The sequence below is a fragment of the Blastomyces dermatitidis genome (assembly GCF_000003525.1).
Source record: "Blastomyces dermatitidis ER-3 genomic scaffold supercont1.8, whole genome shotgun sequence".
In the NCBI taxonomy this organism is placed as follows: Eukaryota; Fungi; Ascomycota; class Eurotiomycetes; order Onygenales; family Ajellomycetaceae; genus Blastomyces; species Blastomyces dermatitidis.
The window spans coordinates 2,722,807-2,739,207 of record NW_025544781.1 but is presented as its reverse complement, the minus strand read 5'-3'; the positions used below and the strand labels follow the sequence as shown (position 1 = coordinate 2,739,207).

The 16,401-nt window shown below is 45.4% G+C and overlaps 4 protein-coding genes across 6 annotated transcripts; 2 read left to right on the top strand and 2 right to left on the bottom strand.

Moving 5' to 3' along the window:
- Positions 1 to 67: 67 nt before the first annotated feature.
- Positions 68 to 2,871, bottom strand: BDCG_07414 (AT hook domain-containing protein). Of its 3 annotated transcripts, none has more exons than XM_045423206.1 (5): positions 2,798 to 2,871; positions 2,690 to 2,729; positions 2,261 to 2,595; positions 762 to 2,188; positions 68 to 679 (listed from the first exon to the last, which is right to left on the bottom strand). In XM_045423206.1, the coding sequence occupies exons 1-5, from the start codon at positions 2,805 to 2,807 to the stop codon at positions 446 to 448; spliced, it is 2,046 nt and encodes a 681-aa protein (XP_045282129.1). In that variant the 5' UTR covers positions 2,808 to 2,871; the 3' UTR covers positions 68 to 445. The 3 variants fall into 3 exon arrangements, with proteins under 3 accessions (XP_045282129.1, XP_045282128.1, XP_045282130.1); XM_045423205.1 differs by having other exon boundaries at positions 97 to 679; positions 762 to 2,191; XM_045423207.1 differs by having other exon boundaries at positions 117 to 679; positions 762 to 2,191; positions 2,261 to 2,602; positions 2,690 to 2,864.
- Positions 2,139 to 5,295, top strand: BDCG_07413 (uncharacterized protein). The gene is made up of 2 exons (XM_045423204.1): positions 2,139 to 3,623; positions 3,703 to 5,295. Exons 1-2 carry the CDS (start codon positions 3,132 to 3,134, stop codon positions 4,198 to 4,200), a joined length of 990 nt encoding a protein of 329 aa, XP_045278650.1. The 5' UTR covers positions 2,139 to 3,131; the 3' UTR covers positions 4,201 to 5,295.
- A 1,282-nt stretch (positions 5,296 to 6,577) lies between these two features.
- BDCG_07412 (chromatin assembly factor 1 subunit B) lies at positions 6,578 to 10,519 on the top strand. The gene is made up of 6 exons (XM_045423203.1): positions 6,578 to 7,044; positions 7,108 to 7,123; positions 7,196 to 7,298; positions 7,362 to 7,601; positions 7,674 to 8,775; positions 8,839 to 10,519. The coding sequence occupies exons 1-6, from the start codon at positions 6,941 to 6,943 to the stop codon at positions 9,617 to 9,619; spliced, it is 2,346 nt and encodes a 781-aa protein (XP_045278649.1). The 5' UTR covers positions 6,578 to 6,940; the 3' UTR covers positions 9,620 to 10,519.
- Positions 10,030 to 15,950, bottom strand: BDCG_07411 (protein phosphatase). Its single transcript, XM_045423202.1, has 5 exons — positions 14,831 to 15,950; positions 12,767 to 14,689; positions 12,539 to 12,691; positions 12,317 to 12,412; positions 10,030 to 12,201 (listed from the first exon to the last, which is right to left on the bottom strand). Exons 2-4 carry the CDS (start codon positions 14,207 to 14,209, stop codon positions 12,383 to 12,385), a joined length of 1,626 nt encoding a protein of 541 aa, XP_045278648.1. The 5' UTR covers positions 14,210 to 14,689; positions 14,831 to 15,950; the 3' UTR covers positions 10,030 to 12,201; positions 12,317 to 12,382.
- Between the last annotated feature and the right edge of the window lie 451 nt (positions 15,951 to 16,401).

Sequence of the window (16,401 nt, the reverse complement as noted above, 5' to 3'; positions counted from 1 at the left end):
TTCTTTTTAACTATAATTTAAGATAATTTATAAATCTTTAAAATATATGATAATTATATAATTAAAAGTTAAAATCAAATAATTTAAAACATTTGTAAAGATTATAAAAATCTTCATCAGTGAATGAACTGTTTACAAGAATTGCTGAGCATATGACTTAGTAACAAAAGTAGTTTAGTGTCATGCCGGATTACTTAAGCAATATGCTTCAACCGAGCAGAACAGAGGTTTGAATCTGCTGAGATAAGTATTGATTGGGAAGCGAGCTACATCATATCAGGCATGACGAAACAACCTTGAACGCCCTGAGGTATACCTCATTGCTAGAAAGAATAAAAAAATGAAAGTAAAATAATCGGAAAAAGAAATGGAAAAGGAAAACGCGAAGTATTGGACTAAATATGGGCTAGTCCAGGTACTGTGAACAACCAAATGTACTCAAGATTTAAAAATATTCCAGCAAAGCAGCCGTGCGCTCAAGCTGACTATTGAAGACTCTAATCTGATTCAAGATACCACTATGTGACCCAGGCGCCGTAGAGCTGACATTCTGAGCGACTGTCCGGAGGAGAAACTCAAGGCCGATCGTAGGGTCTGCGCTATGCTCATCGTCCACTTTGCGGCCACGGTCCATCGCAAGTTGAAGGTCGTGGAGGGAATTATTGAGATTATCATGTGCCTTATGGGTAATTAGTCAATAATGTGCTGTAGGGTTAAATGTAAAAGTAAAACATTAATCGCGCGATGCATGTAAAACATACCATTTTTAGTTGTTCATCTTCAGCATATTTCCGCCGCACCTCATCGATCCGCAAAGCAACATCCTCGCGCTCTTTCCGCAATGCAATCAACCGATTCCGGAGAGAAGCCAGATCCTGTTTCTCCCTTTTAAGGCGCGCGGATAAAACGAAGTTGCTATCCAGAAGCTCGCTCATATCGAAGAGCCGCTGCTCAAGCTCTGCGCCGAACAGCTCCACAGCTTTGCGTTTCCGAGTCCACTCTGCCCGTCTTGACGCATTAGACTCCTGCTTGATGCCGTCTGCTAGTTTGGAAGCTGTTTTCTCGAGCGTCTCGCGGCAGATCTGGCCAAGGACGTCGGCCGGGTTTACCCCGCTACGGCTGGGGTATTTATGACGCCCGGATGGGTCATCCGCCTGAGCTGTTTCGCTGGGTGTACCTTCATCATCGCCGGTCATACTCTGGAGAGCTGCAAGGTTGGCGAAACGGTGGACAATAACAGGGACAGTGGACCCGCGAGGTTTTGGCTCGTTCTCGGTATTTTGGTATTCCGTAGGCTTTTGTCTGCGTTGCTTCCTTTGTGGAGGTTTCGGCTGGCTGGGTTCCGCCGGTGTGCGCTCCTCTACCGCGTCCTCTGGCTGTAGCTGTCGTGCCTGGCGGCTACGTTCTTTGACTGCCCGGCTTGATTTTCGCTTTGGTTTTGTCGTCCTATCAGGCGAAGTAGACTGCCCCTGCAAGTCTTCCTCATGTCCTGCACTTTCTTTGTCGTTGACTTCATCTACAGGGTTTTGGTCTAGTTCTTCCGACGCTGGAATCTGTTCCTCAGCTTGATTCTCGCTGGCTTCAACAGGGTCACGAGGCAAGCGGTGTTTGGTTTTAGTGGCTATTTGCCAAACAGATTTTCTCTTCCTGTATTTCCGCGTCGGCAGTTCAACGGGTTCTGCAGCGGGCTCTTCAACATCTCCTTCATCCAAGTCATGCGGTTCAGGCTCTGGTTCCAGCACGGGTTCGGATTCTTTTTCAGGTTCCAGATCTGGCTCCGGCTCCGGCTCCGGCTCTGGCTCCGGTTCAGGTTCAGGCTCATGGTCCGGCTCTCTTCTCAGCTGGTCAACAACGGAAGCTCTTTTTCGCCTCTTATATCCCTGAACAACCGATTTCCGTCTTTTACTTTGCAGGCGCTTTTTGGGAGGATGCGGCTGGCCCTTCTCCTGTAGTGTGTCGACGGGCTCGGCATTCTGTATTTCAGGTTGGCCATCCGGGGCTGGTTGAGCATCGCTTTCTTCTCTATTCTGGCCTCGTTCAGCGGAGGGTTCGCGACGTTCATGCTCAGCTTCACTCAGTCCGGACTGTGTATTGGGCGAAGATCTCGCGTCACGTGCTGTTGTTCTTGGTTCAGTTTCACGTATATCGCTGCGAATGACGGTGTCTTCTGGAATCGGCTCAGAAGGCACTGCTGATTTATTGAACATAAGCAACACGTCGAATGTACTAATACCTATATAAAAATTTAATAGATTCTTACCAATTCTTCTCCTTTTGTGCTCTCGTCCATGATCTGGGTCATCATCCGGCGGGATGTCGAATACTGATGTCCTGCGAGGGAGTGTGTTTGTCCGGCTTCCAGGTGTGCTTCTGCTGGAAGATGGATCTTGAGATCTAGTAGGAGTCCGTCGAGTAATTTGCGGGGAAGTTCGTCGTCTGGAGTCTGGAGTCGGAGTCCTACGTGAGGAGGAAGGTTGTGTACGCGGGATGGTAGGCTCCGGCTCAGCTGTAGTAGGTGGAGCGCCTGGGGGAAGTATGTTTGGAGCACCGAACATAGAACCGAAACCAAAATCGATATCCTTTGCTGCTCGATTACTTGACACTCAATAACAAATCAGTCTTTTGCTTTAAGTTTTATTTCTATTGTCACATTCATGGGCCACGGCGCATGCTGAGAGGTATGACATACCCGGCCCCGCGCTGGCGCATCAACCGCCGCTCCTCTCGATCTATTCGCAATCCACATGTTAGCAATTAACACCACCCATGCATATACAGAGCAGGAATGCAATCATACTTGAAGCCATCCCTGTTTTGGAGCCTTCACGCTCGATTGATAAACGCGACTGTTCTGACGCGATGCGATTAAAGCAGTGTTGATTACTATCATGTGACGTCGGCGGGAGCTGACCGAAAAGGGGTTGGCGCCATTTAAACCCCAAAGAGGCAATTCAGAACTTCCGCCCGAAAGATGTAGAGAATATTGCATAGAGCTACGATTACATTGAGAAAGGAACACCGGAGACAACATATTACCTCTCTAGTTGCCAATTAGCTGCCAATTAGCTTTGTTATTCTCGCCGCACAATTGAGGAATATATATACGGAACCCGAACAACGGCGTATTAGTGATGGGTTGGTTTTGGGGTAGCTCTGACGGGAGCGATCCCACAAAGCAGCTTGACCCGTCTCTAAAAGACTTTCTCCAGCAAGAAACACCCGCAAGATATGACCCTGCAACCGTCCAGCCTCCATCATTACCCCAATCAGAACCATCACAAAAGCCACAATCCTCATCCCAACCAACACCCGCCGACGAATCCACCCCATCCGACAGACCGTCTGTTCCCTCCGCCTCCCTCTTCCCCGATGGCCGCTATGCGCACCTTTGGAAGGGCTATAAACCCGTCGCAGAACTAGAAAGCTCCAGCATGTCGCCAGCAGAAAGGGTTATTGACCAGTTCAAAAAGCGAAAGGAGGTTTTGAACATGGCGGCGTTAGAAAATTGCGCAGAGGAACAGATGGATTTGTCCCTCTGTTTCAAGTCAGGCACGGTGAAGGAACGAGCAACGATGTGCAGCGCGAAAAACTCGAAATTTTCAAGATGTTATTCAATGCAAATTGTAATATGTTCCATCTCCCTGATGTTTAGTTTTTTTCCTAGGTGGTATTATACTGATGGCTCGGTCGGCTTTCTACTAGAAATTCCTGCAAGCCCTAGGATATGCCTCGTCTTTCGAATTTGATGCAGATAAAGAAGAACGAATCCAGATGCATGCAGATAAGCTATATCATCAAATGCTAGACTACGAGCGGCGCGTAGAGGAAGCCAAAGCCGCGGGCCTAGAACCCCCACCCCCTCAATCTCTCTTCAAACCAGATTTCCAACCGTCTTCACCTTCAACTGCTCCTACAACCACAAACACTATAACAACAGATTCTCAACCGACAAACTCAGACCTTGAAATCCCAGGCGGCGAACAAGTCCCTGCGGGCGTGAAATTCCCAAAGCCACTCAAGGACATGACGCCACATGAACGCGAGTTGGAGTTACAGGTGTTACACAAAAAGCGAGCGCAACAGGACATATACCTTGAGGAAGTCGGCCCGGTGCTACAGGCGGAGAATCAAGCTCGTGATAAGCGCAGAGAGAAGCTTAGTGGCTGGTTTGGTGAGACGATTGCGAAGTACCTTGCCTAATGGGCACTCGGAACTAAAAATTTAATATTGGTGTATGTATTGTATATATGATGCTGGCGGTTACCTCTTCAGGTTATACCGCTTCCAGATGATTAAATTTCGCATCCTGCATCCGGAGTGTTGGAATTGGAGGGTATCCTCGACTTGCCCCGCCGAAAAAAGAAAGGGCACAGGACATGGCTGCTTATTTTTTTGTTATTTTTACTTCCCTCCTTGCCGCCACTGGTTGATCTAAAAAGTTCCCCCCGTCATGCATCCTCCGGCGTACGATTTCAAGCAATGATGATTTCCGAAGGCTGAACCTGACGGTTGGTCCTCAGACTGTATGATTATATTGTATGAAAATATTATCAAGATGACGACACAAAAGCCATTTCTGCCATTTCTATTCTAAGCCTCTTTGGCAAAATACAAAATCTTTAAATTACGCCAGAAGCACCTGGGTTAAAAACCCAAAAATTCTCCGGGCCCCTTAGGCGAAGGCAGCGCGCAGGCCTAGTACTTTCCTTAACACTCCACCGGTCATGGGATTTACAAATGGAAATGGCCCATGGCTCTGGTTATAGCTCCGTGTGGTTGATGGGTTCGTCATGCCGCATGCGTGGGCCGGTTGATAACCTCACAGTAGCACAATAAAATGGTGTCTCCCGGAGACGGATATATCAGGTAGTGCAGGCGACGGCCTAGAAGTCACCCATTATTTGGCTGCCAGTCACATATAGTTATAACAAATTGGTTGATGGGTGTTCTTCCCCCGCAAGTTATATGGGAACCAATGGCGAAAGTATTAGGTTTGGGGAATATGGCTCGAATTGCCCAAAGCGGGATTGTGTTTTTCGCTTTTGGGGCGAAACCACACCAGATTTGAGAGTAGGCAGGTCAGAAAAGCATAAATGTGATATTGTTATACATACGGAGTAGTTACTCCGTAGTAGATTGGTGGCTCCCACGGTCCACGACTTGAAAGAAGAATAGGCTTTTGGAGCTGGCGAATTGGACCAGGCCAATTAATTGGTGTCCTCTTTGACTAGTTGGCTGAGAACTTGCAAGTGAGCCGCCGCATGTTTTCAATCAATGACTTTCAGCACAAGGCTGGGGTAGTGATAAGCTGTATTCAGGGTATTCCGTACGGAGTTTTTCAGCTATTAAATCTCCAGTTACCTTGGGTCTATTAAATAGCTGGCCAGCCGTGTCACTCGCTTGCACGGGGATGGAGAACAGCTATATTTAAGGTAGGGTAGGATAACATTGATTAATATGGCTTGTTTTACATCTCAGCTAATGTAGTTATCAGATAAATTGTTTTTTTATGGTCAGTTTGATGATGTAACTTAGCATTTAGTTAGTTATTTATTATTACAATGTTAATGTAATCAACCACCTAACGCTCGTTTCCACCTAACACTCGCCTTTGTAAATCAATTACAATCAACTTCAAATATTCATATCTTAATGAATATTTATTTGAAACTATTCTAAAAAACAGAATGATAATTTGTAGATATATATTATATTATATTAAATTTCTATGAGAAAATAACATATAATTATTAATTTATTAAGCTTTTTAAAATACTATTTTAAAATAAAATACACAGTCTATATTTATAAATATATTTATAAATATAGATTATTTTCATATAAAAATTAAATATGTTATAGATTATATATATTTTTAATAAAATAAAAAATTTTATCTTGAAATTCTTATTTATTATTGATTTATTTAAATTTTTAAATAAATTTTTATAATTTAAAATACTATTTTTTAATAACAGTGTATTATTGATACTTTAAAGTGGTAATTTAAATAAATTATTTTATTAAATCATTTAAATAAATTTATATTTAATAAATTATTTTTCAAATTTTAAATTTTCAAGAATTGTCAATATTTTACTTGTAATTTATAAAAAAAATTATAATAAAAAAATAAAAAAATTCTTAAAAATTAAAATATAGAATTCTTATATAAAATAATTTAATATTTATTAAATTATAATATATTTATATAAGAATTATGATTTTCAATAATATATAATACATATTTCTTAATTTATAATAAAATATTATATATTTTATTTTACTGTATTTTATTTTCTAATTGAATTCATATTTTAATTAATTTTAACTATATTATAATAATTTTGAATTATATTATACTATAAGTCTTGATATTTATAGATTACAAATTAGAAAATTAAAATAATGAATATTTATTGAGATATTAACATTTAAAGTTGATTGTAATTGATTTACAAAGGCGAGTGTTAGGTGGAAACGAGCGTTAGGTGGTAGGTGGTTTGGGGTCGTTCGTGTTTGGGAATGCAAACAAAAAGCACCTGACTTGCTTCCTCAGCTTCAACTTCCAACTTCATCTTTTGCTATTTAACTAGTTACAAACTACAACTTCTCCTTCGTCTCTATCACTCAACCCGATAGATATATTTATCACCTTCTACCAATCACCCCCAGCTCACCGCCATCCACTACCTGCTTGCTCTGCTGTCAATTCATATCCTATCCTCTTGCATTCCATATCATCCCTATCTCAGACTCTCAATTCTGCCTCCGTTTATCTCCTCCCTGCCATACAGCTTGTGTCTCTATAGCCCTCAGCTAACACAGCTTGATTCACTCCCTGCATAACCGGTAGAACATTAGCGCTGCTCGAGGGCCTGAGGGGTCCTCCATCTCCCCGTCTGTCTTCCAGACCCATCGCCAATTGTCCTGGCACATCATGAAGGCTACTCCTCTCCTTATCTCCTGGCACGACGACAACGCACCTATCTACTCCACTCATTTCGATCCTCACGGCAAAGGCCGACTCGCTACAGCGGGAAAGTACGTTATATTTCCTGTTACATCTAAAATGCTCGGATTGATGCTAACACTAGGTTCTATTAGTGATAACAATGTTCGAGTATGAGAATCCATCCCTCCTCTTTATGCACCCTCACTCTCATGACAACGCCTCAGCTAACATCAAGTTAAGTTATGGAAAGTCGAAACAATCGGCGAGGAGCGAAGAGTTACATACCTTTCGACCCTCATTAAACACACACAGGCAGTAAACGTTGTCCGCTTCAGCCCTAAAGGTATTTACACGCCGCATCTACTCCTACGCGGAACTATTTATTGATATCGGTTGTATTATATAGGCGAAATGCTAGCATCTGCTGGGGATGATGGGAACGTGCTGCTTTGGGTTCCTTCCGAACTGCAGCCACATGGAAGGGCCCTGGGAGAAGACCGATCCGATGACAAGGAGACATGGAGGGTGAAACATATGTGCAGATCCTCTGGGGCCGAGATATACGATCTTGCTTGGTCTCCTGACGGCGTTTTCTTCATAACAGGCAGCATGGATAATATTGCGCGAATATATAACGCGCAAACCGGTACGGGCTACTTTATCCCATGGATTTATTTTGAGTAAAGTAAGATGTCTAACTTCGACGGGCATTTTGTAGGTCAAATGGTTCGCCAAATTGCAGAACATTCCCATTATGTCCAGGGAGTTGCGTGGGATCCTCTCAATGAATTTGTGGCAACGCAGTCCTCGGACCGATCAGTGCATATTTACACACTGAAGACGAAGGACGGGCAGTTCACGTTAACATCCCACGGCAAATTTGTCAAAGTGGATCTCCCCGCCCGGCGCATATCTTCAAGTAGCCCAGCTCCTCCAGATATTGGCCTGAGAGGTCAATCTTCAACCAGCAATGCTTTGTCATTATCTTCGCCTGGCCCATCAACGCCTGGAACCCCAATGACAACAGCCTTGCCTATGGATCCTCCACCAGTATCCCATAGTCGCCGTTCTTCCTTTGGTTCCTCCCCATCAATGCGACGATCGGCATCACCGGCGCCCTCCATGCCACTCCCCGCTGTAAAACCGTTGGAAGTATCCTCTCCAGGCCTTTTCGGAGGACTTGGAGTGAAAAATGCCAGCATCTATGCAAACGAGACATTCACGTCCTTTTTTAGACGTTTGACATTTGCGCCAGACGGAAGCTTACTTTTCACGCCCGCTGGACAATATAAAACTTCGCATGGACTCCACGGCGATCCTCCTAAGACTAGTGAAGAGGTGATAAATACCGTATATATTTACACTCGAGCAGGTTTTAATAAACCACCGATTGCCCATCTTCCAGGACAGAAGAAACCGTCGGTAGCGGTCAAGTGCTCACCTATTTTCTATGCCTTACGGCATGGGACAAAACCTACCCGACATATCACGCTCGACACCTCGTCTGGCGAAGATGCTTTTCCATCACTCCCGGATTCCGCGGTTTCTGCAACTACCCCAACAAGCAACCCCTTCATGGAACCCCCGCCGCCATTAAACACTTCGACATCTGACCTTTCCCGCCATCTCACTTCTCCCAAGACGACTGAAACAGAAAATGGGGCCACACAAGGAGGGCCTAGCCCTGCCTTCGCACTACCGTATCGGATAGTTTATGCTGTTGCAACGCAGGATGCGGTTCTTGTCTATGATACCCAGCAACAAACACCAATCTGTATAGTGAGCAATCTGCACTATGCCACATTTACAGATTTAACCTGGTATGTTCTCCCCTGGGTTGATACCTGCGCTCAGACGTTAAACACTAACATATCGCACATCAGGTCAAACGACGGCTTAACGTTAATAATGAGCTCATCAGACGGATTCTGCTCAACCCTAGCCTTCTCACCAGGAGAGCTTGGCCAAGTCTATAACCCCAGTTCAAGCGAGAAGGCCGAGCACATTCACCATATTTCTACTACCTCCTCCACAAACGCTACTCCTCTCCCCACGCCGAGCTTCGCGACATCCCCCTCCCTTTCCAAGCCAAACCCAATCTTCTCCGCCCCCACACCCACTAGCACAACAACCACAACAACCGCCACCGTCATTCCGGCCCGTCCCGCCAGCCCAGCCGGCTCCACAACCTCATCCATCACCCAACTCTCCGCAGGCATCCCCCAACTCTCAACCTCAACCTCCGGCCCAGGCTCGAATTCCAACTCCATGGTCATAAACAACCCAACACCCACCCTGGGCTCCGTCCCCTCCGTAACAGCCACAAACTCCGGCCCACCACCTCTCCAACAAGCCGGCCTACCACTAAGCACGCCTCCCCAAACGCCCATGTCCGGCGTCTCGCACAGTGCTACGAGTTCTGTCAGCGGTAGCGTGCTGGGGAAACGGGACCTGGGAACCGTTAGCGAGTCGGAGAGGGATGAGAGCAGGGAGCGTGGGAAGTATAGTAGTAGGGATAGTGGAGCGGATTTGGAGGGGGAAGTGACCGCTGCTGTGCCAGCGGTGAAGAAAAGGCGGGTCGCACCGACTCTGATTTCTGGGGTTGGGACGGTGACGACCCCAGTGACGGCTGCGTTAGCCCATCCATCCAAAGAGGCAAAATGAATTCGATTAAAATAACTTCTCCGAAGGGATAGCAGGATATGAATTATATGCTTCAGATCGGGCGTAGACAGTTTTTTTCCCCTGCTTTTCAGTTTTCAATAACGAATTCTTGACTAAGACCGACAGGTATTATTATTTGTTATTTTTTTCTGGTTTCTTTTATTGTTCGTTATTGTAATTGCACTTTTGATGAAATTTTGATATCAGGCGGGGCCGTCATTTTTTTTTTTATCTTTGTATGTCTCCCTTTCTCACTATTTATTGTCTCCCCATCTCAGTTCAGCACCTGTTTCCCACCACCCCTTGCGTTCTGAAATTTACTATTGTTTCGGTACACAGCACAATAGTCGTGCCTATTTTCCATTGTCCATGTCTATTTCCATTTCCCCCTAACACTTTTATATTTTATACTTGTTTTCATTTTCCTCTTCAAATTTTGGTTTTCCCTTCTCATGTCATTTGCCACTTTAATTTCCAACTTCTACTTTTTATTACCACCATTGATTGAATGAGAATACTATGATGGCATACTGTTACTACTCTTATCTATGCACCCTTTGAGAGGAATGATGTTTGTTCAGCTCAAATTTATGTCTTTGCAATCATTTCTCTCACCACATCCACCTACAAGTTACTATCATAATTTCAATTTCTTCCCTGTTCACTGTTATCTCAGTGTCACTTTTAGAATCTATATTTTCTCATTATGCACTTCAGCTTCTGAGAGAAATAACAAATAAAAAACTATCTCACACTAGATAGTTAATCAACTAGTTCTTGTGTATTGAATGTGCAATGCAACACATCATCATTTGTAACATTTAGAATAAAACCAGATTTCAGAATTTGTGTGTTACATATACATACATAAAAAATGCACAATGCACGCATATGTATAGCAGTGTATATATACATGGGTAGGTATGTACATGTACAATCAGCATCCTTATCAAGACAAGCCAATGCCAAAGTCAAAAAATGATACAAAAGAGTCTACTACTAGCAGCAGAACCAGAGCAAGAAGAGCAAGAGATAATCACTACAGTGAAGCATATACAAATTCAAAAGAACTGCAACACAAAGCAAAGCAATCATTCAAGCATCACGTAATAGAACTCATTCAGCAAACACAACAGCAATTTATATGTATATGTATGAATCTGGACCCTGGTCAGAGAAGCTCAGCGGCAGTAGCAGTATGCAGTAAAGTGGAGCAAGTAGTCATATATATATATAAAAAGAGGAATCCAAAAGGGAAACTGAAGATACAACAGAATCGCTTCCGGAATGTTTTGAACGGACTTTGCGGAACCACGTAGTAATACCGACAATATACCGACAATGAAGCACGGGAGTTGGGGAGTGGGCGGAGTGAAAATAAAAGCAGGTTTTTTTTTTTTTTTTTTTTTTTTTTTTTTTTTTTTTTTTTTTTTTTTTCTTCTTTTAAGTAGAATAGGAAAAGAAAAATGTGAGGTAACAAGCAAAACTATGAAGTAGTTTGTGGTTTGTGAACCGGAAGTGGAACATAAAGTGGGATTTGAAGTGATGGCGTCCTGGGGCAATGGTGGTGGATGGGCCTCTGGTCGTAAAGAGGAAGAAACAAATGCGGGCTGCATAAGCACGGCTGAAAACGAGATGTGGAGGAGGGATAATTTCACAAGACAAAAAAAGACACTTTTGTTGGTTTTTTAACGTTTAACGTCGAAAATAAAACAAGACGGGCGTACTAGGTAGAAGTAACTAAAAGTGGCTGCAGAGTGAATAAGGAGCAGCATCGACAATGGGCCAGATATAGAGGCAGCAAAACCAGACTAATTGTTGAGAGAAAATGAGAAAGAATAGTATAGCGTAAGGATACGAATGAACAGGAGTGAGAAGGAATAAAGGGAAATAGCAAGGGAGGAAAAAAAAAAAGAAAAGAAAAGAAAAAAACAACCAAGGGCAAGACGATAGAGAAGGAATGGAAAAACGGGGATCGCAGGTAATGAATTCTCATATCCCATAATATCCATCCAGCAATTTAGCACTCCTCAAGAAGATGTCCAAGGGAGTCTTTGGATTCTCCTTCAACTATGATCCCCTCTTCCTACCCACTGACCGGTTCGTCCACGCGAAAGGTATAGACACAAGACACATATATATGCTCGAACCCAATCGACTAAGTGTCTAGGAATATAGAATCCGCGCTATCCATCGACGCTTAGGAGCGGCCCCTGTGCTCCCACTATATGTGGACTGAGATCCCGATACTCAGTATCGTTATCGTTGTCGTTGCTAATATCGTTATTACCGTCGCCGTCATCATCATCGTCATCTTCCTGGCAATCACCGAGACCAAGAATATCGAGGGGAGGCATGCGTCTCATTTCAGAACCATACGCGACTGCACATTGTTCACCAATGTCGGGAGGATAGACATCCGGAGGCGGGTAATTCCGGAGAGCGGTGGACTGGTTGGCAACAGCTTTCGGGGAAAGGATCATCGGCGGCGATGCCAGGGAGGAATTAAGGCGGCGGAGCCGTGTACGGAAGTACTGGAACACCATAGGCGACAAAGGACTTAAGGCGGCACTGTCATCATTCTTCACGTACAAATACAAGGAGTTAGAATTTGTTTCCGTGTTCGGGACTGGAAGTCTAGAATGGTGGGGTATTTCTAGCTATTGGTAGTATCCAAAACGAAAATATAAAACCCACAAATTAAGCATGTTATAGATGTCAATATATGGTATGGGCAATGACGTCTCCAAAAGTTGCTCGAGTTTAGTAACTCTGAGCGGATACGATCGCAGGCTGTTGTTATATGTATAAGTAAGTTTAGATCCGAAGTAGATGGCAAGTATAATATATCGGTAGACAAGAGAGGTTTCCTCGTAAGAGCTGGATATGATATTATGAGGAAGGGGAACAAAAGCTTACAGGACTGTTCAACATGCTGTTGCGCTTGTTTCTGCCTTTCTTAATGTGGCTCTTCAATGCACTCGAATCCAGCGGCTTCAACAGTTCGAAACTGCAGAGTAATTCAGCAGAAACTGACATGATCGCCCCCCAGTTGTCAAATTCGCCGCAGTACTGCAGAAGAAAAGTTAGTTATCAATTTGGCATGGAAGCAGTTTGAAAAATCCGAAAACAAATATCAAAACTTACATTTGGAGCAGAAAACACGGTGACTAGGATCCGATCATTGAAGAACTCGTAGCCATCCTCGACCACCATATGCGCCCGACACACAAGGTCAAAGTCATGGCGCTGTAGAAAGTCCATGATGACTTTTTTCCCGAAGCAATAACTCACACCTCTCTCGTTGGGTTCCCAATCATCATCCATATCAGCAGGATCACTCCAAAGAAGGTCGTTAAGTAACCCGTAGTCCGGAACATCTGTTGGGCGAGCAATGCCACGGATGTCATCCATGTGGGCTAAACTTGGCGACAACCCACCATGAACGCAGAAGATCTTGCCAGCGACAATGGAGGCGATTGGCAAGCAATTGAAGGTATCGACGAACGTTTTCCAGATTTTGATATTGCATCTGCGCTTGCACTCATCGTAGAACCCGTAGACTCTCGTCACATTGGCGCACTCGTGGTTTCCGCGGAGCAAAAAGAAGTTCTCGGGATATTTTAGTTTATAACACAAGAGGAGCAGGATTGTCTCTAAACTCTGCTTGCCCCGGTCGACGTAGTCACCGAGAAAGAGGTAGTTAGCGGCTGGGGGGAAGCCGCACATTTCAAACAACCGAATTAGGTCGGTATATTGACCATGGACATCTCCCACGATCTTCACAGGTGCCGAGAGCTCGAGCAAAGCTGGCTGGGAGAGGAGCACTTCACGGGCTGCCGTGCAGATAGCAATGATTTCAGCATTTTTCAGACAGACAGCTTTGGTGACTTTAGCCGAATATCCTGCATCCAGAAGTCTTGTAATCATCTCATCGACATCGATTGATTTCAAGGCACCGATTCCCATTCCAGGCGAACCGTTTGTACCTGACTGGTCTGCAGCCGCTGCTGCATCATGGAGAACAGGGTTTATAGCACCTTCCCTCTTAATGAGGATCGATTCTCCTGGCTTCAAATGAATGGATGATGGGGTTGGACGTGACGGGGGAGCGTCGGAAACATGGTCAACTTCGCCTGACTTGCGCACGTCATTGAGGTTTTTATGGCCACGGCCTAGGGAAGCAGACTGAGAAGGGGAAGGAGGGGGGTCTGGAGCATCTACGTAAGAACGCTGATCATCCGACGTCGGGGGCTTGGCTGCGGGAGCGTTAGTGGTCGAGGAGATCGAAGAGATGCGATTAACTCGGGAATTTGCGGACTTTGCACTGGTAGCGGACGCGATGGAGCCTGCATCTGATTTGTCTGGTGAACCGTTCTCACCACGCGATAGGGTGGAGATTGAGCCTCTGGGGCTATCGTTCTTCTCGCTTTTCCCACCGGGGATTTTGGAGCGGATAGAGCCGCGGATAGAACGGGTTGAGTCTCGAGTGTCTGTTCGAGAGAAGGAGGGGTAGGATTGGAGGCTGTCGCCGGACTTTTCTTGAGCTAAAGGTGCACCATCACTGCGTTTCGATTGTTGCTGACCCATCGTACGTGGGCGACGCGTCTTTGGGTGTGACAGGCAGAATAGGAAAAAGGGGGAAGGGGGGGTAGAGAGTTATGCCAGCCGCCGTATCTGTGGGAAATTCTCAAATTCCCCGGTGACAACAGGCACGATGCTCTCTTCGCTGTGTGCGATCGGCAACAGGTTACGGCGGCCGGAAAAGAGTGGAGAGGAAGAACAGGAAACTACTCTCCACAAAGGGTCTTGTCAACGCCACTCGCGTCGCTGTAGTGGAAATGTCGATGCCCGGTTGATGATCCACGATTTCGTAGGGAGGAAAGGCGGGGGATGAAAAAGGCTTCAATGGTGACTTATCTCCAGGACCCGAAGTGTTCAGCGGATCATCTGGAGGTACCTTTAAGACAAACGGGTGGAAATATAGGGTATTGCGGGATTTAGCGAGGGGGTATCAGGCCAGTTCAGGTCGTGAATTCTTTTGAAAGAGGCTCTGGTAGAAAAATATCGCTGTTATCTCAAGAGGTCAGCTGGGTGTAGGGCAACGATGGATGGTAGACAGAACATAAAGCAAGGGAGCAATGGAGCGAAGGAAGGGAAGGGTAGTGTGGGCAAGCGATATCTATAGCCAACAGCAATAATAATACATACTGGAGTTGAAGCCTGGAGGGGGCAAGGTTCAGGGAAGCTGGATGAGATATTCGCCTCCCAGGTGGACAGACCAGCCGATCTGTACGATGGGTGGGAGGAGTACAATACAACAATACAGTGGCGGATAATAACCCAGGAAAACCACAACTTCAGCAAAACAATAGCAGAGGCCGGATAGCGCAAAATCTCAGACGGCAGAGCGGACAGAATAGCAAGATCCAAGACAGGAGTTGTCCGTGAGATGGAGTGGTTGCGTTGAGGATGCGAGAGCGACCTGAACATCTAGAACTCTGGCGATTCGAGATATGCGCTAGCTGACTCATCGCGGCTCATCCGGAGCATCATCGGGCCGAATCTAGATTCTCCCGCTTATATAAGACGCCGGGGGGGGAAGTATAAATAGCTACGCATCGCTACAACCAGTATCAACGAGATTCTACATGAATGTTGACAGAATGAACATACTAAACGGGATTACGCAGAGAAGTACTGTGGATTCCTCCATGAGGGCTGGGGACCTGCAGCTGTGAGACGCTACATGCCCAGACTTTGAAAGTGTGACAGCATACATGCCACCAATCCACTCTTCTCCCTGAAGTATCCTGCCGAAACATCTCGCTGATGCACTAGCCATGGCAAGAATGGATCTTTACTTGCTCATTTTGGCTTGTCTTCTCCAGGAAGACTCTTTGTTGAGACGGCGAGATGCATCCAGATCATTCCATGCTGGATGATATCCCAGTTCCATATCAGGGCTCCGGCTATCTAGAAATGAACGGGCCATTTGCTGCGAGCACCGCTTTGTTGTTAATGAAAAGGGGTACACATACGCACAAGCACGTGGTCCTTTGCCAGATTTGGCTCCAGGTATCACCGCTCCGCTTGGCGTAGAGTATGTGCGCGGTCAGAACCACGCCCAGGCCCAATCCCGCGCCACGAGGAAGAGGATGACAATCCGGGGGCTTGAAACCCCTCTAGCTCCTTTGTCAGTCTTGCACAGCATGAAAAATACCCAGATCCGTGGAATATAAGGCCGGGTCTCCAGGACCTTGGCGTCGGTATGCTCTGACTGAAATATATTCTCCTCCGAATCTCTCCGAATCTAGGATCTTTATCACACCTATGGAAGGGTGATTCGCCCGAGGCTGCCATCCCATATCTCTCATACATAGATGCGTTCTGCGGAAAGGGAAGGTTTTGAAGGGCCAAGAATGACTCCCGGGTCTGTTACTTTGAAGGTCCACTGGCTTGGCATGTTAGCCCCCCGCTTTTTTCAGTGATGCCATGAGCAAGTGGAAACGGAGCTGCAGGAGTACTGAGAATATTAGGGTTTTGCCATTGTCTCATACCAGCGCAATTGCAATAGCTGAGTACTTGAATACTCCCTCGCTTGGGATGAGAGTGGCATAGCAGAAATATCTCTCCTATCTTCTAAATTCAATTTACACATCAGTCATCTCGAATGATGCAGGTCAATTTGTTGTTATGGAATCCGAGAAAAGTGGCATATTCTCTATTGAATTCCGCCTAGGGTATTCCACTATACAGCACACACTGGCCCGGGATCTTCG

Bases quoted from the DNA above. Each gene is read 5' to 3' on its own strand.
- BDCG_07413 (XM_045423204.1), top strand. From the start codon at position 3,132: ATGGGTTGGTTTTGGGGTAGCTCTGACGGGAGCGATCCCACAAAGCAG. The intron at 3,624-3,702 runs GTAATATGTTCC...GCTTTCTACTAG, and splicing joins GATGTTATTCAATGCAAATT to AAATTCCTGCAAGCCCTAGG.
- BDCG_07414 (XM_045423205.1), bottom strand. The intron at 2,192-2,260 runs GTAAGAATCTAT...TCAATAAATCAG, and splicing joins GCACAAAAGGAGAAGAATTG to CAGTGCCTTCTGAGCCGATT. The intron at 680-761 runs GTATGTTTTACA...ATTACCCATAAG, and splicing joins AAGATGAACAACTAAAAATG to GCACATGATAATCTCAATAA.
- BDCG_07411 (XM_045423202.1), bottom strand. From the start codon at position 14,209: ATGGGTCAGCAACAATCGAAACGCAGTGATGGTGCACCTTTAGCTCAA. The intron at 12,692-12,766 runs GTAAGTTTTGAT...TTTCTTCTGCAG, and splicing joins CCGTGTTTTCTGCTCCAAAT to TACTGCGGCGAATTTGACAA. The intron at 12,413-12,538 runs GTAAGCTTTTGT...ATATAACAACAG, and splicing joins ACAGCATGTTGAACAGTCCT to CCTGCGATCGTATCCGCTCA.
- BDCG_07412 (XM_045423203.1), top strand. From the start codon at position 6,941: ATGAAGGCTACTCCTCTCCTTATCTCCTGGCACGACGACAACGCACCT. The intron at 7,299-7,361 runs GTATTTACACGC...TGTATTATATAG, and splicing joins TGTCCGCTTCAGCCCTAAAG to GCGAAATGCTAGCATCTGCT. The intron at 8,776-8,838 runs GTATGTTCTCCC...ATCGCACATCAG, and splicing joins ACATTTACAGATTTAACCTG to GTCAAACGACGGCTTAACGT.